This window comes from Canis aureus, chromosome 25 (genome assembly GCF_053574225.1).
Source record: "Canis aureus isolate CA01 chromosome 25, VMU_Caureus_v.1.0, whole genome shotgun sequence".
Classification (NCBI taxonomy): domain Eukaryota; kingdom Metazoa; phylum Chordata; class Mammalia; order Carnivora; family Canidae; genus Canis; species Canis aureus.
The window spans coordinates 9643217-9665290 of NC_135635.1; the positions used below are offsets into that span (position 1 = coordinate 9643217).

At 38.0% G+C, this 22074-nt stretch overlaps 1 protein-coding gene across 3 annotated transcripts in view; it reads left to right on the top strand.

The window, feature by feature from the left end:
* NELL2 (neural EGFL like 2) overlaps nucleotides 1-22074 on the top strand; it is a 319702-nt gene that overhangs the window by 172001 nt on the left and 125627 nt on the right. For all 3 annotated transcript variants that reach the window (XM_077870366.1, XM_077870365.1, XM_077870367.1), the window contains one exon: nucleotides 1996-2121. In XM_077870366.1, coding sequence (XP_077726492.1) covers nucleotides 1996-2121 — 126 coding nt within the window. The remainder of the gene's footprint in view (nucleotides 1-1995; nucleotides 2122-22074) is intronic.

Sequence of the window (22074 nt, forward strand, 5' to 3'; positions counted from 1 at the left end):
TAAGAGACACGAATAGCTCTGATCTCTACTCTGGAGGAGTATATGAGCCTTATTGGAGAGAAGCAGCTTATAAAAGTTAATAAAGGTACAGTGGATGAATCTGTAATGGAAACAAAGTTCCGTGAGGGACTGCATAGGGAGCATTTTACTTCATTAGGGAAGTTTTCACAGAAAGACATTTAAACAGATTCTTGAAGGATAAACCACTAGTGGGCAAGATCTACTAAGGCTGGTGATAAGGAAAGAAGAAATAGAGAGAAGAGCCTGTTCAGAGGCATGTAGGTATGAAAGAGCATGGTCCATATGAGGAATGATCAGAAGCTCGATGTGGCCAGAACACTGAGAGGGAAGGAAGGGTGGGATTATAGGCTGTAAAACCAAAAGAGTAAGGGGCAAGACTGGGAAGAGCTTTTTATGCTAAGAGGTTTGTAATTTATTGTATTAACTTTCATTTAGAAGTTGAATGGAAATTTGAGCCTTTTTAGCCCTCCATTTTTCCATCTTTAGAATGAGTAGTTAGCTGAAATGATTGCCAAGATCCTGTAGCTTTCTGGGGCCCCTAGGTGGCTCAGTCAGACAATTAAGTATCTGCCTTGGGCTTAGGTCCTGATCCTGGGTCTTGGCATCCAGCCCTGCATCTGCATCCAGCTCCCTGCTCAGTGGGGAGCCTGCTTCTCCCTCCTCCCTGCTCATGCTCTCTCTGTCTTTCTCTCTCAAATAAATAAATAAAATCTTAAAAAAATATAATATAACTTTCTCATGTTATATCAATTACTTCTTTTGATACTCTCAGGACTGGGAACATAGTTCGGGTTATATATAGGAATAGCATGACTTCTGTAATTGTAGGTCACCTGACTATCTCCTATAATTGCTCCATTTATTTTAATAGTACAAATGAGAGCACTACTATTTTGTGGATTCACTACAAGGGCTTGAGAAAGCAGACTTCTGGAGGAGAAATACCATGCCTGGCCAATGCATTAAGGCCCTTCATAAAGAGTATTTCGTAATAATAAAATATTTGTAAAATAGTTTATGTTCCATGCACAGAGGCGCTGTAAACTGGGGACAGTCTTATTGTAAAAATTCTTCCCAATTAGCACTAGTGCCTATTATGGCTTACCATGTGTAAGTCTTTACACTCAAAACTTGGTGTGTGAATTGCTGTGGAAGTTCTTCAGTATGCTATCTTACTGGGGCACCAGGGTGGCTCAGTGGTTGAGTGTCTGCCTTTGGCTCATTTTGTGATCCCAGGTCCTGGGATCAAGTCCCACATCAAACTCAGAGGAGCCTCTGCCTATATCTCTGCCTCTCTTTTTGTGTCTCTCATGAATAAATAAATAAATAAATAAATAAATAAATAAATAAATAAATAAAATAAAAAAAATATATGCTGTCTTACTACTATTTTACAGTTTCTCTCTTATATCAGGTCTCTATATTGTAATTTCATCTCTGTTCAGACACTTACTGGGGTAGCTATATCTCTATTTATAGCTCTAATAAACTGCATGTTATTGGTTTCATGTCTTTAAGTGAAGGTATTCAAGTTCTGGTATATGCGAATATTTTATTTACCTTTTAGGGTCTCCCCAAGTATAGAGAATAGCCAATGAATCAAAAAAACAATATATGATTGGCTCAAACTATAAAGATTCCAAGACTCTGAGGTAGCTAGATTTGTATTTTCTGATTCATTTTATCAAATGCTAGTAGATGAAGCACTGAAAATTTCTAAATATATTTAGAATGTTGCAAATTGAAATATACAGACATCTTTGAAATTCTAGCAAGAGCTGTTGGAAAAAAAATGTTTATGGTTTCTGAACATCATTAGAACAACAAACATTCCTATTAAAGGAGATGTTTCGAATACTTTTAAAAAATGCTTTTCAATTAGAAATTATTGCCCTCTCCCCAACAATGAAACTTAGAGAGAAACTCTAGAATATTGGCCACTATTGACCTCTTTGCCCTCCTTTTTCTTCACAGACATTGATGAGTGTGCCGAAGGGCGCCATTACTGCCGTGAGAATACGATGTGTGTTAACACCCCAGGTTCTTTCATGTGCATCTGCAAAACTGGATACATCAGAATTGATGATTATTCATGTACAGGTAAAGAGTGACTATGAAATAAAATATTCTTATGCCTGGAATTTACTTTTAAAAGTTCCTTTTAACTCTAATTTTTTGGAGAAGTATGCCATAAATATTCCCTTACAACAAAACAAATAAAGGAAAAGCGCATCTCCTTGATCTGGTAGTTAATTCTGAATCTGTTCTAAGGAAAGGAATACCTGCTTACTCTGGGTAAATTTTATACTCCCCATTAGGAAAGTAAAGAAAAACTAGAGAACCAAATTAAAATTATGCTAATTTTATACCTAAACAGTGTTTACACTCAAAACTTACATGAATTCTATGGCAAATGTGAAAAACAACCCTTAAATAATATTTCCTTTATGTGGCAGTAGATTTTTGCATAGAAGAAGAATAACATAAATAATGTGATGTTTTCAGAAAGTTTCTTGGAGTGCTAGGAAATGGGAATATTAAAGAAAATCAGGCTCCTTCATGCCTCTGGGAAATGCAGCTGAGTACATCAAAAAAATTTTACTTACGTTTGTTTTAGGAACTATAACTCCTTACCTCCCAGAGTTCTGTTCAGGGATATCTTGATATCTCGAGTGTTAGTAATGTTTAAAGTTGGTCCTGGGGTAAGATAACCTATTGACTTCATATTCTGTGAGTTCCTACCTGTAGAATATGAAAGAAAATGGTGCTAGACAAGTAGCTTGAAGCTATAGGGTTTGAGGAAATGTTGTTGTGAAGTAAGACATTTCTTTGGATTTCCTTTTTTTTTTAAATAGAATAATCTTAAAAATAAATAAGTTTTAGGAAAACATGTAGAATCATAAAATCAGAGAACATTTAAAAATATTATTCTTGTCACTTTTTACCCTCCCTGTCACTTTCTACCTCCAACTTGATAATTTTTCTCAAATGGACGTACAAATAATACTTAGAGGTTTCCAAGGAAAGAGACTCTATAACACTCCAGTAAAAATATGAATCTATCTAATAAAAGTGTCACCTTGTGCCTTTGTACTAAAGTGCACTCTTCTAAGTTTTCATTACAGTGACCGTAATGTGTACTATTTGATATCTTGTTTATCAGTTAAAGCAAAGGGCAGGTCCTTCCTCTAAATTCAAATATAGTATTTATATAAAAACAAAATGTTGGATATAAGGAATAATGAGAAGTGACCTTCCAATCTATGGAGAATAACCAAAGATATTTTGAAAGTAGAATATATATTTAATATAGAGTTGCCAGTGGGTTTACAAATTCTTGCTTTTTTTTCTTGGTCAATTTATTCTAAACATTTCCACATAATGGGACCAATTCTGCACTTTTTCATTAGACAAAACTTAATCATATTGAGTGGTAGACTTTCTTGAAGGTGGTCTGCAGACATATTTTTCAGTGTAAAAAAAAGAATATAAACAAATCTTAACAAATACATGGAGAATAAAATACAGTTTGCTGTATTATCGGTAATAGCAATGAATCTGAGTTCCAATGTATTTGTTAACCATGACAAAAATCTTAGTAAAACTATTGCGTCTCCGAGAGCTATTTCAAGATGTGCTTATTAAAAACGAGTGCTAGCAGTTTTCAAGGAGTCTGCTGATTCCTTGGCATGAAAGACTTAAAAAGCTTTCTACATTTTTATACTTCCTAGCGATCCTTTTTGTTTTTCTTATATTCATAAAAAGTGTTCAAGATTGTAAGTAAGTAAAAAAAAAAGATTGTAAGTAAGAATACATGACACATAATTTGGCCTACTGTTGAATGAGGAGTGTTTCTTCGGGGCAGGGTATTTTCAAGAGCTTCATTTTCATTCCAAGCCTGACTGTTGGCTGTAAATCCAAGGAATAGTTGAGCTGTCATCCCTTACAGAGAATCTCCTGCTTTGGCTTTACCTCTCTCAGTGTATTTTCCTTCCAAATAAAATCCCGCAAATTACTATTTGTTTTTGACTACTTAGGGAGGATTTTCCATTAAGATTGCAAAGTAGGTAATGATATAAATGAAATATCCCTTCGTAGGAATGCCAACGAAGGCCAAGATCATTTTAAGAAAAGCTGTTCAGGCCATGATTTTTGTGTCTAAAGAACCGAAGCCAAGAATTTCAATATCGGGCAGGTGATAGAATGTATTTCCTTAATGATGCACCAGCATATCCAGCTAGTACCAGTATCTCTATGCTTCCACTTAAAGAAGGATTTCTTGCACTTAAACTTTCTGTATACTATGGGTAGGTCTACAAATCTATACGTGAAAGGGAATATGAGTGGATTTTATTTTGTAGTCCAAAGTGAGGCGATCTTTTATGTTAGACCATACAGGGTCAGTACATATTCAGGTCCCTGTAGAGGGAATGAATGTTTAAATTCTCCCTCTTTGAATCTATCCCTCCACACTTTAACGTTAGCATCTGTGCGAAAGGCTTCAAGAAATGATTCCTCTAATTGGGGTTTGCCTTGCAGCCGAAGGTATCTAGGCTGTACCTTTTCAAGAGCTCCCCTAAGAACAGAGTAGGACCTTATTTCTCTGAGAAAGATTGGGATTTATTTTCGTGAATTTAGAAACAGACATCCACATACTTGCAGTAGTAGGTCCTCCAGAATGAATGTCAAGACACCACTGCAGAGCCATTCCCTGATGTTTGTGGCTGAGCTCTTGGAGTTCTAAATTTGTTTTGCCTTTGGATCCTTACCCTTCCTTCCTGTTGAAGAGCCCTCTGCCATAACATTGCTGACATTCTCAGCACAGAACCCAGCAGACTGTCAAAGTTGCTTGCCCCATCTGAAAATTAATTATTCTAATTTAAAGAAGAATCTAAGAGCAATACATGTTACTTTATAGTCAAGAGCTTTGATCAATAAAAGAAGCCTTTTTTGCTTTTATAACCCTGTAGCTCTTGCATAGAAATTATGTGTGCTACAGTGTAATTACCTTCCATAGTTCGTAGAATTGCATCATTTTTTTTCTTTCAGTTTCAGACAGTTTGAGTTGTATTTTCCTCATGATCATAGAATTTTGGAGATAGAAGAATTCTTAAAGATAATCTAGTCCAGTCTCCTAACTTTCACATGTGGGAAAATAGACTCAGAGAGATTTATTGCCTTGCCTATGGCTATAGAGTTACTGAGAGGCAAAAAGGGGGCCAGAAGATAAGCTTCCTTATTCTTAGTCCTCATATTATTCACCATGTGTTTAATTGGCCACTATACAAAAATAAATAAAGGGAAAGATTCATATTTTGTATAGAAATACATTATTTAATTTATAATGTTTAGTAATTAAACTGCTTTTCTTATAGATTGTTCTGGTTCATTAGCTGCAATTCTAAGAGGAATCTTTCCCCTATAGATCTTATAATGATAATCCCAAATCAGAATTCAGTAGAAAAAATATAAATCACCATTTTCTGGGCCTCTGACTCAATTATACAGTCACACTAATGACTCAGTGGCACAAATGATATAGCAGTTTAAGCTCTTCTAAACCCATTAATATTTTTCTTCCAGCGACAGTGTTACTTATTTATTTTTCTAATTAATGCTCCATAATCTTGTTCCTTCTCACTTTCTTTCCTATTCTCATAGAGGAAAGAATAGGTATACCTACAAGGAAAGAAAGATGAGAAAGAAGGAAAGAAGGAGGGAGAGAGGGCAGGGACAAGGAAGGGAGGAAAGAAAGGAGGGAGGAAGGAGGAAAAAGGATGGGGGAGAGAAGGGAAGGAGAAGAGTTTGGTTCACATGAGCTAAGATGTCAGAAGTCCACTCTTCAGTATCTCTAATTGCAAAAGTAACTTAATTTTTATGCGTAACAAAGTTTCTTGGTTACCGATTTGGCCTGATAGCTTTTTTGGTTCACTCTTACAAGGATTAATTGAATTGGGCAAATCTTTTTGAGTTTTACTGGACACCCCTTCCTGGAACTGGTGTCGTAGAATAGACAAAGAGTAAAATGTCTCTGGAAACAAAGGCAGAATCCAAGAATTGTGGAATTATCAAAGGATAACAATATTTTGAGTGAAAAGTCATTCATTTTAGAGCTTCCTGCTATATCTCTCTGCTCTGATTACTATAATTTAAAAATGGAATTCTGATTCTTTTTTTTTTGTGTGTGTATGTGTTGATGAACTTGTGACCTTCCCACTGTCATGTAGTTCTTTAGAGTGGGAACAGGAAATTGGGAAGGACAGACTGTAGAAGGGACGGAAAAAGTCTTGCCCGCGTAGAAGAAAACTGATCCTTTGGGCAGTGGTTATCCAATGAGGGCAGTTTTGCCCCCCTACCTGACAGAGGTGTTTGGCGGTGTCTGGAGATATTTTGGTTATCACAACTGTGGGGAAGGCGGCTGCTACTGGCATCTGGTGGGTAGAGACCAGACAGAGATGATACTAAACATCCTATAATATTATTATTCAGCTAGTTATCCTGTTGAGTAGGTACCTTATTTTCCTAGGATCCTTTCAACTGGAAGCTTTTCTCTGGTTACTTTCCAACTGAGTCATTAATCTTCACACTGCTCAGGACACTCACTACAAGGTAGCTCCCCATAAGAAAGAATTATATGACCCAAAATATCAATAGTGCCAAAGATGAGAAATCTCACTTTAGGGTCAGCTGATTGAAATTGTAAAGGGTACACTTTTCTTTTTAACTTTTCCTTTTTCTTTTTCAAGTTTCCCTTAGACCCTGTATAATGATGCCTTCTCTCACTTTTTATGGTGTCCTGTGTTCTTTTACTGGCTCTTGACCTTCACAGTAAGGCCCACTGTCCCCCCCATTCTTCCTCCTCTTTTCTCTTCTTAAAAACCTCATTTTAGATGAACCTAGGAGAACGGTTCTCCATAGTAAAATTTCAGGCCCAGCAGGGGGGCGGAGAGGATTCCTTAGGGAGCCCCTGAAATTACACTATCCTGATGCTTCCCCTGTATGCTTTCTGCTGACCTGACCGCTTCTGTTTCTCCAGGATCTTCTGATGCTGGCTTTGGTCCATGTTGCATATCACAGAAGGTCCAGAAAGTGTTTAAACACAGAAATTTTACTAGACACTTCATTTTTGCTGTTAAACAAAGAGCCTCCTCTGGTGTTCCCCAAGGAATTTTACTTCTGAAAGTACTTAACTTTTATAGCATTGAATACTCCTAGTGCTTACATTTTATGATCTTATTGTTATAGTTACTTCTTTTTCTCTAACATGGTCAATACTGATTTTTTTTTTTTTAATCATCACTACCATCCTGTTTGTCAGGCTTGTTTAGTTAAGTGATTATGAAGAAAGAGTCGTGAATTTGATGATGATATTAAGTTTTCTCCATTTGTCTTTTTTACTATGAGTTCCCTAGCATTTTAAAGTCTTGGATACAATTGTCATGCACAGAAGGTTACAGAGAAAGATTTACTACTGTGCAACTAGAGCGAAGATTTTAAGTCAGTTGTAACCCATGCGTGCCCCTTCCTCAAATAACTGATGTGTGTATGTGTGTTTCTTTAAAATTTCCTATAAAGCAATGCTAGAAAAGGGAAGTAGCTTAAAGTTTTTAAAGAGATGATATTTTGGAAAGGCATCAATAACATTATTCTTTTAATTTTTTAAAATATTTCGTTTATTTATTTATTTGAGAGAGAGAGAGAGCATGCACGCACAAAGCGGGGTGAGGGGTAGAGGGAGAAGCAGACTCCCCACTGGACAGGGAGGTCTATATGGGCCTCGATCCCAGGACCCTGAGCCAAAGGCAGACACTTAACTGAGCTACTTGGGCGCCCACATTATTCTCTCATATTCTGCATTCCTCCCAAAAGATTTTAAGCTGGAACTGGTAATTTATTGTATGGATGGACAGTAACTTCATTATCAGCTATTTAAAAATACCTCTCGATGGATTTGTCAAAATCACAAGTGCAGAACAAGACAGAGAATTCACTCTGTGTATATTATGATAATTATTAGTACGTACATAGTAAAGGAAGTAAAATACTGTGGACAATGGCAGAGAAGATGGGGCGCCAGAGAAGTGCAGGTCAGAGAGAACAATGATAACAGGAAGTGAAAATATGCATATCAGCATTCACAAACACACAGAAAAAAAAACATTGTAAATAAACGAGGTTATTTTGGTTGTAAAATGCCTTCGCACTTTATCTTTAGTAAAATGCCTAGCACAGAAGAAATCTTTAATAAATGTTAGCTACCATCATTGTTGTTGTTCCAGTTATAATTAGACAAGCTATCCTCTTGATAAAAGGTCTTATTTCCCTGGGACCTTTTAAACTGGGCACTTCTGTCTGGTTACTTCTCAAATGAGTTATTATTTTTCAGAAAATACATAGCTTTGCTGGAACAATGCATTCAAAGTGTTCTTGTTTGTTCGACTGTACTTATTATGCGACTGTGGAAACGGGCTTAAAAAAAGAAAGAGAAGCCTTGATATAGCTAAGGGGCACTTTCTAGGGAATTAGAAAACTCCTTCTGTAGGTGGATGCGTTGTACTTCCTAAGATGGGGGGTTTCCTATTGCTCTCATGAATGAGCATTAGATTGGGGTGCTCTGGGGCTACCTACATGCATCCAGGGCCCTATGAGGATACTAATCTGCTCAGAGTATAGAATATGACCTCTAAATAATTAGTGAGTCTGCTCAGTTCTCAAGCATAGCAGATTTTATGAGCTCGGCTGCTTCTATGTGGATTTCTTTTCTAAAGAATCACAATCAGCAATCAGACAATCCTACCATCTGGCCACTAGTTGCCATGACTATTGGGAAGGACTTCTGCATTTTTATGAACAACCACTCTAAAATTTTCTTCTCCCAGAATCACCATTGGAAAATATGATAAAATTATACATTTCACGAAATATGAAAATCCGACAATTTTGGGCTTTAAGATCTAAAATATGGCCCCTAATGCTAGAAGATACTTTATTCATTTCCTGTGGTTCACTGTATCTGATTATGCTGTGTAGTTATTGTTGAGAAATTTGAAAATATAAACATGATCACAAAAGCACATTAAAATACCAAGCCCCAGGACTCAAAGAATTAATAGTAAAAAGCAACTTCAAGCAAACATAATCAAGAAAACATCTCTAGGAGAATGTGTAGTGTGGTTACTAGGAAGGGTTAATGTTTGGAAAACTTCAGGGCACGTTTAGAAAACTTGCAGAGAACAGAAGTGAGTCATGTCTGTGCAGTTAGTGAGGAGGCCAAGGCAATGTGCTTATCTCTTTTCTGAAACACATATGTGCATGCATACAATTAGCAGTCAGCTCAAAATGGAACAGGCTCAAAGGCTCAGGGAGCTGAATTGCCTTTTTAAAGATGAAAAGCTTGGAAAGGAGACTGTTCTATCTGAATCTGTCAGTGAGTGGGGGAAGCATACCAGCTCCAATATAGCAGTTTCCAGGCTCGTCAGAGTCTTTATGCAGCCTCTCAGTGCAACCATTGTATCCATGTATGACCTCCAGCCTGGCCATGGTTTGATCATCAGAGCACTCAGTGGTCGTGTCTACACGAGCTTGCCTCTGTGCAAGCTCACCTGAGCACTGAGATGATGGGAGCTGCCTCATTAGCCAGCCTCACCTGCTTTCACTTGGTTAGTAAACCCTAGTTCACCTTTGTCCCAAATAGATGTATTATTTGAGTTTTATTTTGAGATTTTTATATGAAAAGCACAGAGTTAAAAACTCACATAGGGGAATAAAAAGATTATACATGCCAGGAGTGTAATAATAGCGGTGTCTTAGCAACAGACACCTGTGGAGGACAGTATTCTCGGAGTTGAAGTTCAACAGATGCCTTTCATTTCCTTCTTTGATTGTTGGCTTTGACATGCTAGCCAGTAAGAAAGTTCAACTTTCCTTCTGCTTCCTCACTCCTCTAGTGCTCCATGGAACAGAGTTCATCCTCCGGTCCTGCTGCCGATCTAATTTTGCAATGAGTGTGTGATCTGATGACATTGCCTTGTCTTGATGCTCTCCTTTTCTCCACTGTCCAGGAGGCCTCTGCATTGTCATATTCAGTCACGGGTTTGGGCTCAGAGGGTGAGTTTCTTCTCTCAAACCCAGAGCCCTGTCTCTCCTGTTCGCTTCTGCTACAGTGAGGCAGAGCCACACTGACTGGTCAAATAATACTTTCATCGTCTGTTGCCACCTATTTTAGTATTGGTACTTTCTTCATAAAACTTCTGATACCATATAGGAGGATTCCTTTTACTCAAAGTTCTTTTCTCAAAGGAGTAACATTGTATTAGTTATCTACTGCTGCATAACAAACAGCTCCAAAACTTGGCAGCTTAAAATTACACACATTTATTGCTTCACAATGTCTGTGGGTCAGGAATCTGGGTGTGGAAATGCTCCTCTGCTATGATAGCCCTCTGCTGCATGACCTCTTATAAGGCTGCCATCAAGGTGCCCACTGGGCTAAGGAGGGATTTTTTTTTCCAAGCTCACCTGTGTGATTATTGGCGTAATCCATTCCTTACTGGCTGTTGTGTATAGATTGTCCTCCACCCTTACCATGTGGGCCTTTCCAACATGGCAGCATGCCTCATCAAAGCCAGTGAGTAACATCCTATTACTTTTGCTATTGTAAATCGGTTAGAAGCAAATCACTAGGTACAGCCCATACTAAAGGGAGGGGGTTATGCAGAGGCATGAATATCAGGAAGTGAAGATTGCTGGGGCCATCTTAAAGGCTGCCTACTACAAACATTGAATATTATAGTTAACTAACCCACTTCAGCTGAATACTGATAAAAGCACCAGGTTGAGGATAAAGGGAGAGAGAGAGGAGTAAAAGCGCGTTGTGTAAGACTTGTGAGTAAGTGATTGTGAAAAACTCATGAGATGTCACAGATTCCTCTCAGTTTTCTTTACAACTGAACTTTGATACGGGTGTATGGTAAGGTTATTGTCCAATCTAATAGACGAAAATAGTATAAGTGAATCATTGTAGTACATTGTCATCCGTTCTGTAACAAAGAAATGTGCAGACAGCTGTGGGGAGCCCAGAAGTGACAGTGAATAATCTGGCTTTTGCCTGTCTATGGGCAGCCATCACCATATGACATTTAAATTGAGGTTTTTAAAGGATGAACAGACATTTCAGGAGAGGAAGAAGTGAGAGACAACATTTCAGGATGGAGGAAGAGTAAGTACTAAAGTATAGGTTCTTGTATAATAGCAAGTTTAGTGTGAATGGAATTGTAAGAGATAAAGCCAGAAAATCTTGTAGAAAATTCTAAGACACAATGTACACTTTCCGAAACATTTCATTCAGTCTGTGCACGTTCTAATTGAGATGTATGTTGAAGAGTCAGTGCTTTATTTTTTCTTTTATGTTATTTTTTCCTTTTTTTTTTGCCCAGGAGTTGTTTATTAAATTGATCATACTTCTAACAATCGGTGCAGACCTAGAATCAAGGTGATATGGTATTTCATTTCAAAGAAGACAGAATGCTTTGTTGGTGTTTCTGGAACTCCATGAAAGTAAATTGTCAGTGTGGCCTAATGAGAACTGATTTTAGAATTTTTCTAGAATAAAATCATAACCATTAAGTTGCTACCTGCAGCATTTTTATACAATGGATTTGCATACACATGTCCATTAAATGTTATGAAATGCAACAGCGACAAAAGCAAGACTAAGGAAATGGCTTAGAAGTCCACAGGGCCTCTCTTGTTAGTGCATCCACTTCAAATCATAATCTCCTTAGACCCCCTCTTCTCCATGAACATTTTGTGGCATTTTAGCTTCCAGATACTAGCTCATTCATGCTTAGGTTTGAGTCCTTGTTCTGCTATCTACTAGCTGTGACCTTGAGCAACTTGTCTAACATCTTAGCCTATTTCTGCATCTTTTTTAAAAATTTTATTTATTTATTCATGAGAGACAGAGAGGCGGAGACACAGGCAGAAGGAGAAGCCTGCGGGGAGCCTGATGCGGGACCCGATCCCGGGACTCAAGGATTGCACCCTGGGCTGAAGGCAGGCGCTCAACTGCTGAGCCACCCCAGGGAGCCCTATTTCTGCATCTTTAAAGTGGAATGATATAACTTACCTTACATGCTGTTTTTAGAATTAAATGAGATGACGTATGCAAAGTAATGAGTGTGACAGCTGGAACAGTGTGCAGTTATAAGTAGGAGTTGTTATTATGTACCTATTTGTGGTAAGCAGAATAGTGGCCCTCCAAAGATGTCCACATCCAAATCCCCAATATCTGTGAATATGTTACCTAACATGGCAAAAGAGACTTTGCAGATCTAATTAAGGTTAAAGACAGGGATATGAGGAGATTATCCTGTGTTATCTGGTTGGGCTCAACCTAATCACATGAGTCCTTACAAAAGAACTTTCCTGACTGTTGTCAGAGGAAGATGGGACTCTAGAAGAATGGTCAGAGAGTTACAACATTACTGGCTTCGAAGATGGACGTGGGACCATGAGTAGCTGGAAAAGGCAGGAGAACAGAGCCTGTAGAAAGGAATGCAGCCCTGCAGACAACTTGATTTTAGCCTGATAGACCTATGTCAGACTTCTGACCTATAGAAGTATAAAGTAATGAATTTATGTTGTTTCAAGCCACTGAGTTTAGAATGCTTTGTTATGACAACAAAAGAAAAAAAAAAACCTAATTCACTATTATTGCTAGATAACTAGTTGAATAGTCCTCAACTATATTCTACAATGATTCTCGGGGATCCCTGGGTGGCTCAGCGCTTTGGTGCCTGCCTTTGGCCCAGGGCACAATCCTGGAGTCCCAGGATTGAGTCCCGCATCGGGCTCCCAGCATGGAGCCTGCTTCTCCCTCCTCCTGTGTCTCTGTGTGTGTGTCTCTCTCTCTATGTCTATCATAAATAAATAAATAAATAAATAAATAAATAAATAAATAAATAACTTCACAATCTCTTTGCCAGTTGTTGAGGAGCAATAATTCAATTCTAATAATTCGAGGGTAAGTCTGGTGTTTATGGGGACATGAAGTGATAGTCTGTTGGGAAGGTGGGGATCTAGTTCATATTTATGCCCAAATTCCTCACTTTAATGATTGGGGTGCTTTTCTCATATTTGGTTTTGGTGTAAAAGTTAAGGATGCTCATTATTTTTAAAACACTTTCCTAGTTGGCTTTTAATGAACACAAACACACCAACGCAAAAAATTATGCAGAAGTAGACCATACATTTACCCCAAACATAGTAGGCCAAATGCTGATGTAGTATCTTTCTCATCTGCCTCCTTTTAAAAGATTCTGAACTTAATAATATGAAGGAAGTTGGCAGACAATAATTTGGAAAGCACTGTTTTAAAAATTCATTTATAGACTGAGGTGAATGTTGAAGGATTGCTGCTGCCATAGATCCTCTGCGTGGAGTGCAGGGTTGCTGAGAATGACCTTTTCATTCAAGAAGGCTCCATGACAGCAAGACTATCTCTGAGTCACAAATTAGTGACCTGTGGGCTACAGTTGGCTCTCGGGGACAATATATTTGGCTTTGGAAACATTTTAGTGGTTCAACATTTAAACAGTCAAAAGATTTCATTATGAAAATCAGGATTTCTAGCCAGATTTCCAGATTGTTCTCCATTAGTTCTGGGTCGGTATCATTGCAGCCCTCTTAGAAGTCCTTTCCAGTTTACCACACTATCGTCTCCCAGTCAATCAGACTCCACAGCTCCAGTAAGAAAACTCATGTTTGGATACTAGAATTCTTACAGCCAGTCTGCCCCATCCATCTGCTTTGCCTTTCTGACTCATGAATTAGAGTATTTTTCGTTTGCAACCTATGATTTATAGTATTAGGTGAGCATAAATATAGCCATCTTAAGCCATGGATATTTTAATATAGAAATAATGTCAAAAGTTTGGCTTCTTTATGATCCATGACTCTATTCAACCCATAAGTCACATTGATATAAACCCCAGAAGAACCATCAGACATATCAGTAAATTTGGAACTCATGGATATTGACTTTCTTTGTGAAATTAAATTATAATAAACTTAAGTAGTAATGTCATAAGGAGAACCTTTATGCCCTTCAAGTATTGGTCAGATACTTGGCCAATTTTTTTAAAACTCCTAAAAATTTTAGCATATTACAAAGTTCATAACAGAACAAATTGTTTAGACCAAAAACACATATAATTTGTTGATAAACTAGAAAAGGTCCATGGAAGTAAAACCGTTGAATACTGGATGTTGTTTTGTTTTCTAGTCGTCTGTCTATTCATTGACAGATGTTGTATCTCTCAGAAGGGGTAGCAGTCAATGTCTGATAAGGAGGTGATGGCATATTACATATAATGTAATCATCAAAGAGAATACAACATGTGGATTGAATTTGCAGGATTTCCCTGTGAGTTAGTGAAAGAGGACATGTTACTGTTTGCAAGTCTTCCTCTGGAGGAGCTGGCCTGGGGCCATAGGCCTTAGTTTGGCTGATATAAATGATGCTTTGGATTTTGTTTGGCTTCTCTTTGCACATATTACAATTTGTGGTATTACCTACCTCTCCTTTAGTGGTAAAACTTGCCACATTTTTATGCAGAATTTGATGAATCCATTGATAAGCAACTGACAACGCATGGGGTCAAGAGCCCTAGCAGCTGTCTACCACCTGCCTTGTGATCAAAGGCACCTCCCAACCTTTCTGAATCTCAGTTTCCTGTCAGCAAACAGGGGGAAAATATGAGTTGTTGTATGTAGTCATGGCTTTTAGTTGCAAGGAATAGGAAAAACTTGGCTGTCTTAAGCATCAAGGGATTTCCTAAAAAGAATACATACAAAGTTCAAAGAGCAATCTGGAAAATGTACAGAGATCAAGGCATCTCTGGAATCTTCAACACCGCAACAGTTTTCTCAGGATGGAGGGATCACACTATGTCACCCCTGCTGCTGGGGGCCACTGCCAGATGCTGTGTGAGGACACAAAACACTGAAAATGAATGCTAATGATCTCTTTGCTTTCCCATTACCCATTCTGTGCTTGAAATTCCTAGGCAGAAGCATGTAGTTGTTTTAGTTTATGTCACATGGCCATGTATTTGCCAAGTGGCAGGAGCTTGGCTGGGAGAGAACATGTCTTGCCTTCTTTCGGCTTCCGTAGCAGGAGGGGTATCCTGCTTCCTACCTAGATTCACACAATGGATGTTGTTTCCAGAATAGAGAGGCAGTTGAGATGCTGGATGGGGGCGAGGAGCAGGAGAAAGAGAGAGAGAAAGAGGGAGGTGATGATGAGAGATGATGCTGAGGGGCACCCGGGTGTCTCAGTCAGTTAAGTGTCCAACTCTTGGTCTCAGCTTGAGTCTTGATCTTAGGGTTGTGAGTTCAAGCCCGGCAAGTTCAAGCCCTGTGTTGGGCTCCACACCCAGCATGGAGCCTACTTAAAAAAAAATGAGAGATAATGATGAGAGATAAAGAGAGATGAAGTGAGAAGAAAAGAATCTACATTGCCCTTACTCCTTAATCTGCTTGGTTGGCATGGGTTTCTATGCTAATAAGACTTTAGAAAATAGAATACCATAGACCTTTCGAAGCATTATAAAAATATAAGTTGGCTCTCTTATTCTCACTGTCCCTATCTCAGTTCAAACCTTCATTGTTTTTGTCCTGGACATTTTAGATACTCTACTGATAATCTCACTGTGTGTAATTTTTGGCCACATGATGACCTCAGCTTTATCAATGGCTCTGTCTTCCTATTCAGTGTGGTCATTTCCCTCTCTAGAAACTTCAGTGACTTTTCATTGCCCACAGAATAACATTCACACAGCTTAGCAAAGCAGTCTGTCTTTCCAGCTTCATGTCCAACTACGCCTTCTACAAATCACAGGCTGCTTCTGCTTTGCGAAACTATTATAGTGGAACACAATGGATACATACATAAGATACAACAATGCAGTGCAAAACTTGATAAGGGACCACACTATCCTACAAATGGCTGATGTAATTGGCACCCGCCCCCATTCTCAAACTGGGCAAACTAAAGGTCTTAGTTTTGGGGAGTAAGAAGGGGAGTAGGAAGTAACTGACCTACATCATCTGAGATTTTAGCAGTCCAATTCAGAGAATATCTAACTTTGCAAGAATTCAGCAGAGAACATGCCCTGAAGTGATCTAGCAGAGGACTTCAATTCCCCAACATGTGTCTGTCTCAGCATCTAGCCCTATAACCTCCCTGTCTGCTTCCGCCCACCTCTTCCACTATCCAGACATAGTGACCTGTGCAGCGGACTCTCCGCTCCCTTCTCGTCTCAGCCAAGAAAACTGAGTAGCTATATTGCCTGAAACCAGGAGCAGCAGCACCTGCCCCCTGCCCTTCCAGCCACATAATGTGGCACACAGTAACTGGACAACCAACCAAAAATAGTGTTTCTCAGTAACTTCATAATGTTGTTACTTTTATTTTACTCAATTGGATTTTTAGACTCCTCTTATTCTGTTATGGCAGGTTTTATTACACCATTTGCTGAGAATGTCTTTGTTGATGTGGTTTTTTTACTAGCCTAAACAGCTTTTTTTTTTTTTTTACCCTTTTCTTTGCTTATTGAAATGCTACTCACCTTCTATGCCTCAATAAACATGGTCTCACCTGTATGAAGTATCTTTGAATCTTCTCATTAGAAAATGTGAGTTATTTATCAGTTAATAGCATGAAGCTCAAGTGGATTTAGTATTTACCTTCCTATTCACAGTGTGACATTTTCAATAGATTTCTTCATCTGCATTTCTATAGCTCTTAATTAAATCTGTTTGGTTTAGTGGTTTTGTAGTTTACCCATCTGTCTTCTCCCATTAAATTACATGTTATTTGAAGATAGGCTTTGTGACTTTTTCATCCCCATCCCAGAATAAAACTTGATGAATTTCATAAATATTTCTTCAATCAATTAATTAAAATTGATAGCCTATCTCTATTAAAATGAGAGCAAACAAGTGATTGGCTAAAGCATTCACCTGATCAGTGCATTTTGTCTTTTCAGAAGTAGTTTCATCAATAGAATTTAAGAGTTGGCCTCAGGTTTGGACAGTATTGGTCTTAGAGTTAGACTGTATACTTATCATCTTGTGAATGCTTCCCTTGTGCTAGGTAGCTAAATATTATAATATCTCATGCTGCAGAGAACCCTCTGGATAGATGAGAAAGCTATGTCTTGGAAAGGTTGAGTAACTTGCTCAAATTCTCAATTATTGTAAGTGGGGAAACCCCATTCATATAAGAAGAGGAAATAACGTTTAGCTATTCTTTTCTTCCATCATTTTAAGGAAAGCAAAATTGTCCCCCAGAGTATGGATATGTGAGCCAAACATATAGTTGTGAAGTTTGGCTCCAAGTCTCACCATCTTCAGGTTCAAGTCCATCAGGTTTTGTATCAGAGCCAGTCCCAGTAGAATCGTGTAGGGGACTCTGCTACCCACTCCTAGGTACATCCTTGCATGCTTTTGGTTTCTAGTCATAGCCTCATATTCCTTCTAGATTTTAGAATGGGTGTGTGCTATTGTACTTTGGTATGTCGTCTATTACAGAACTGATAAAACCAGGCATTCATTAAACAATTAATTATTGAGCACCTATACATTAGGCATTTGCTAATAATAAGAGCTAACCTTTATGTTCACTATATGCAGGACACAGTGCTAAGTCCTTTTTTTAAAAAAAAAAATATTTATTTATTCATGGGAAACACAGAAAGGTAGAGACATAGGCAGAAGCAGAAGCAGGTTCCCTGTGAGAAGCCTGACGTGAGACTCAATCCTAGGACCCCGGAATCACGACCTGAGCCAAAGGCAGACACTCAACCACTGAGCCACCCAGGTGCTCCAGTGCTAAGCCCTTTATATGCATTTTCTCTTAACCATTTTGCAGCTCAGTATACTATTATCATCCGCATTTTACTCCTTTAGGAACTGAAACTAAAGAAGTTTAAATAACATCCCACATTTGTAAGCTTTTAAGTGATAGGACTGCTCAGGGAGGAGATAATTAAGTGTCCCAGTAGTATTTGACCTTCATGGATAAAGAGTGATTTTAAGCTCCATTCATTCAAGTTTTTCTGGTTTCTTTCCTTGCGGTGTCTTCTTTCCTTCATACTCAGTAGATAGTATAGTATTGTTCACACACATCACTCTGGAGCCAGACAACCTGAGTTTGAATCCTGTCTGTGCACCTTATTAGATGAGTGACCTTCAGCAGGTGACTTAACTCTCTCAGTGCCTCTGTTTCCTCGTCTATAAAAAGGGAATAGAAATAACACTATGTACTTCACATGCAACATGAGGATTGGATGAGTTTAATACACATGTAAGAAGTTGACAGCAGCCCCTGGCATAAGTGGTTTTCAAAAATATTAACTGCAATTTGGAGACATGTTCTTAGTGCTATGGATGATACAAATATAAGGAAGACCTATATCTTTGGGGACTTTATTATCTCAGAGGAGGTAGAAATATAGTCATTTATCACTTAATTGAAAACAAATAAAAGACAAAACGATTGCTAAACAGTTATAAGCAATGTGTTCCGGTCATTTGCTTGAATAAAATTATAAGGATGGATGCAAAATGAGGTGGGGGGAAGAAATGATGGGAAAATATTGGTTAGGAGTTAGGAAGTGAGGGGTATTTGAAGAAACCTGTCATTTACTAGCTGGGAAACTCAACCAGTTGCTCTACCTCCCTGAAGCTCTTTCTCTGTTGGTAAAATGGAAAAATTATATCCACTGTATAAAGGTATTGTCAAGATTAAAAGTACTAAATTTTTGAAGTGCCTACAACCACAGCTGTAAAATAGCGTATGCTTAGCCAGATATTATGATACTCTCTTCTCTTATTCAACTGTAAAAGAGATTACTGTACCCAAGGAGCAAGTTGAAATTCGGAATAGGAAAACATTTCTCTCCTAGTCTTACCCATCTTGGCCTCAGCCACCACACTTTTGGTACAGCTACAGGCATTGAGGACACTCTTGATTCCTTCCACACTCAATTCATCTGCATGCTCTTTGTTTAGGTTTTTAAATAGGAGCTCAAATCCAGACCCTTGTCTCTGTCTCCCTCCTATTATACAAGTCTAAGACACCCTATTAATGTTACCTCTCCTACCTTAGCTCATTCTCCTCTATGTCTTGCTTCTTATGCTTAGTCTCATTGACTTCTTTTTATGTTCTGGAAGAAATCCCAAACCTCTTTCTTCTTCAGTCTTATATCTTGTCTCTTTTACTTGAAATGCTTTCCTCTTTTCCTTTTGCACAATTGACTCTTCCTCATCTTTTAGGTTTTAAATATCCCTCCCACGCCCACTCTCAACAGCCTTTTTGCCATGCCCTGTGGTTCCCCATCATTTTACCTGCTGTGTTACCCTCTGTGGCTAATCCACAGAATCCCTTTCATGTGTTTTCCTTACTTATTTCCTATCTTTCCTTAACTCCTGTAAGCTCCTTGAAAGCGGGGGAAAATATCTCCTGGTTCTGCTTTGTTCATCACTGGGTTCCTAAAACAGTTCCTGGACTTGAATGAATATCAGTAGATATCTGAGTTTATTAATTCATTCAACAGAGATTTGTTGATTAACAAACAAGAGCATCAAATACATCGCATCGGAGTTCTAAGGAACATAAAGTGTATTAGGGAGTATGGAATTTTGTGTATGTATACACTTTACCTTGCTAAGTATAGGGTATCTGTGGGGTTTATTAGTGCCTTCCTAAGACTGATGATCAGATGATTCATCAGAAAGCTGAGCCTGAATTAAATTAAGACTCTTCTTCCTTTGTTACATCCAGGTGCCATACTTCCCTGATGCTATTTGAGGAGACATTCAGGATATGCCTTATAAATACTAGTAGGTGACAGCTGGGGTTCTTTGTCATTTCTTAAATACATTGCCTAGAATTTATCTCAGATATATTATCCAAAATTAAACTCAGTTACATGCCACACAATGAGCTCGTATCCCTGTCAATCCTGCTAGCATCTTACTCTTATTTATTGCTCTTTACTAAACCAAACCTGTTATGTCCATATTTTTTCTTCTACTGCAACATAATGACCTGAATGTGTTATTCCAAGATTATCCCAGCAGAGAAATAGAATGAGTTTGTTCCTCTGTATGCATTAGCCTCTGAATTCCTAATATATCAATAGCTAAATCTTCCTCTGTATCAGTAGTAAATGCAGATTTGAGGCAATTTCAACCCAAATGTTTTTTCTGGCATTATTCCTTTCTAGTTGCTTTATCCTATCAGACATCTCCCTGATTAGATTATATTTTCTCTGGTGAATTTATTGATATTTTCCAAGTAGAAACTACTACCCGTGTTTCTAACCTTTTAAAACATTTTCTAAGTATTTTTAAAAGTTTAGATAAGCTTTTATTTTTAATTTTGCAAAATCTGTATGGTCTACACACATAATAGAACCAGCCCACCAAAATGAATTCAGATAAAAACCCTATTGAGTAAATAAATAAAATCTTAAAAAAAAAAAAAAAAAAAGGCAGCCCTGGTGGCTCAGCGGTTTAGCGCCGCCTTCAGCCCAGGGCGTGATCCTGGAGACCTGGGATCGAGTCCCACATCGGGCTCCCTGCGTGGGGCCTGCTTCTCCCTCTGCCTGTGTCTGTACCTCTCTCTCCATCTGTGTCTCTCATCTTAAAAAAAAATAAAATGGGCAGCCCTGGTGGCTCAGAGGTTTAATGCCGCCTTTAGCCCAGGGTGTGATCCTGGAGACCTGGGATCGAGTCCCACATCGGGCTCCCTGCGTGGGGCCTGCTTCTCCCTCTGCCTGTGTCTCTGCCTCTCTCTCTCTCATGAATAAATAAATAAAATCTTTAAAAAGAAAAAAAAAACAACCTTCTGAAATCCAGGGGAAAACAAATCATGTATTTAAAAAGCCTAACATTGGTGAATTCAAATGTACCATATTTACATGAAACCCTAAATTTGCTGCTTTCACATTGCTACATGTGTTCTTTTGTATATGAATCTTATTTTTTTTCTGATACAGATGTAATAGATATCTCCAGTAAAATAAATACAGAGAAGCCCAAAGAGGGAGAAAGGAAATTAAAATCTCCCAGTATCCCATCTCCTAGAGATACTGCTGGTTAATACTTTAGAAATAGTTTTATTCTTTTATCAGTGTATACAATATATGTGTACCTTTTTAAATTAAATTGGAATCATACTGTAATACTGTTTTTTTGACTTTTAAAATTATTAATTTAGTAAAATATTTTCTCCTATACCAACAATACTTTACAACATAATTTATGATGATGGCATAACACTCTATAGAATAAATTCTAATTTATTTAGCCAGTCATGTAGAGTTGAAATTTTGATTTCAAAATGTCAGTCTCAGATAATATGTGGTGCAGGAATTTTTGTAAGCCTCTCTGCGATAATTTCCTTAGGATACGTTTCTAGAAATAGAAGAGAATGATTAGACCTAGGTTCTGTACATTTTTGTTGAGATATTGAGATATATAATATGAAATTGCCCTCTGAGAGTTCATACCAATTTATATTCACCAGCAGTATATGAGAAGGCTGGTTGTCTGAACTTTCATTTGTGCTGATACTTTTTCCCTTTTTTACCTATAAATTTTATAGGTTTGCAAAAATACCAAGATATACCTATCTTGGTATTTTTAAATGTCTTTTATTTACAATATGAACATTGTTCTATTATATGTATATTGCTTTTTGGTTTTCTTTTGTGTGTGTGTGTGAATTGTGTGCTCATAACCCTTAACCCTTTTATTTATTTTGGCTGCTGATATTTTTCTCATTGATTTCTAATAAATTATATGAGTTCTCAAAATCTTTTTCAGGTTGGATAGCATAATTATCAAGTTAAGAATTGTCTGGAAACCCTTGCCTAGATGACAAACTACCAGCCTGTTCTCTCTGCTCACACCCATCCCTTGGGACTCATAAACTGAGCTGTGAGAAAGTGCAACAGTGACCTCACTGATCGATCTTTTCTA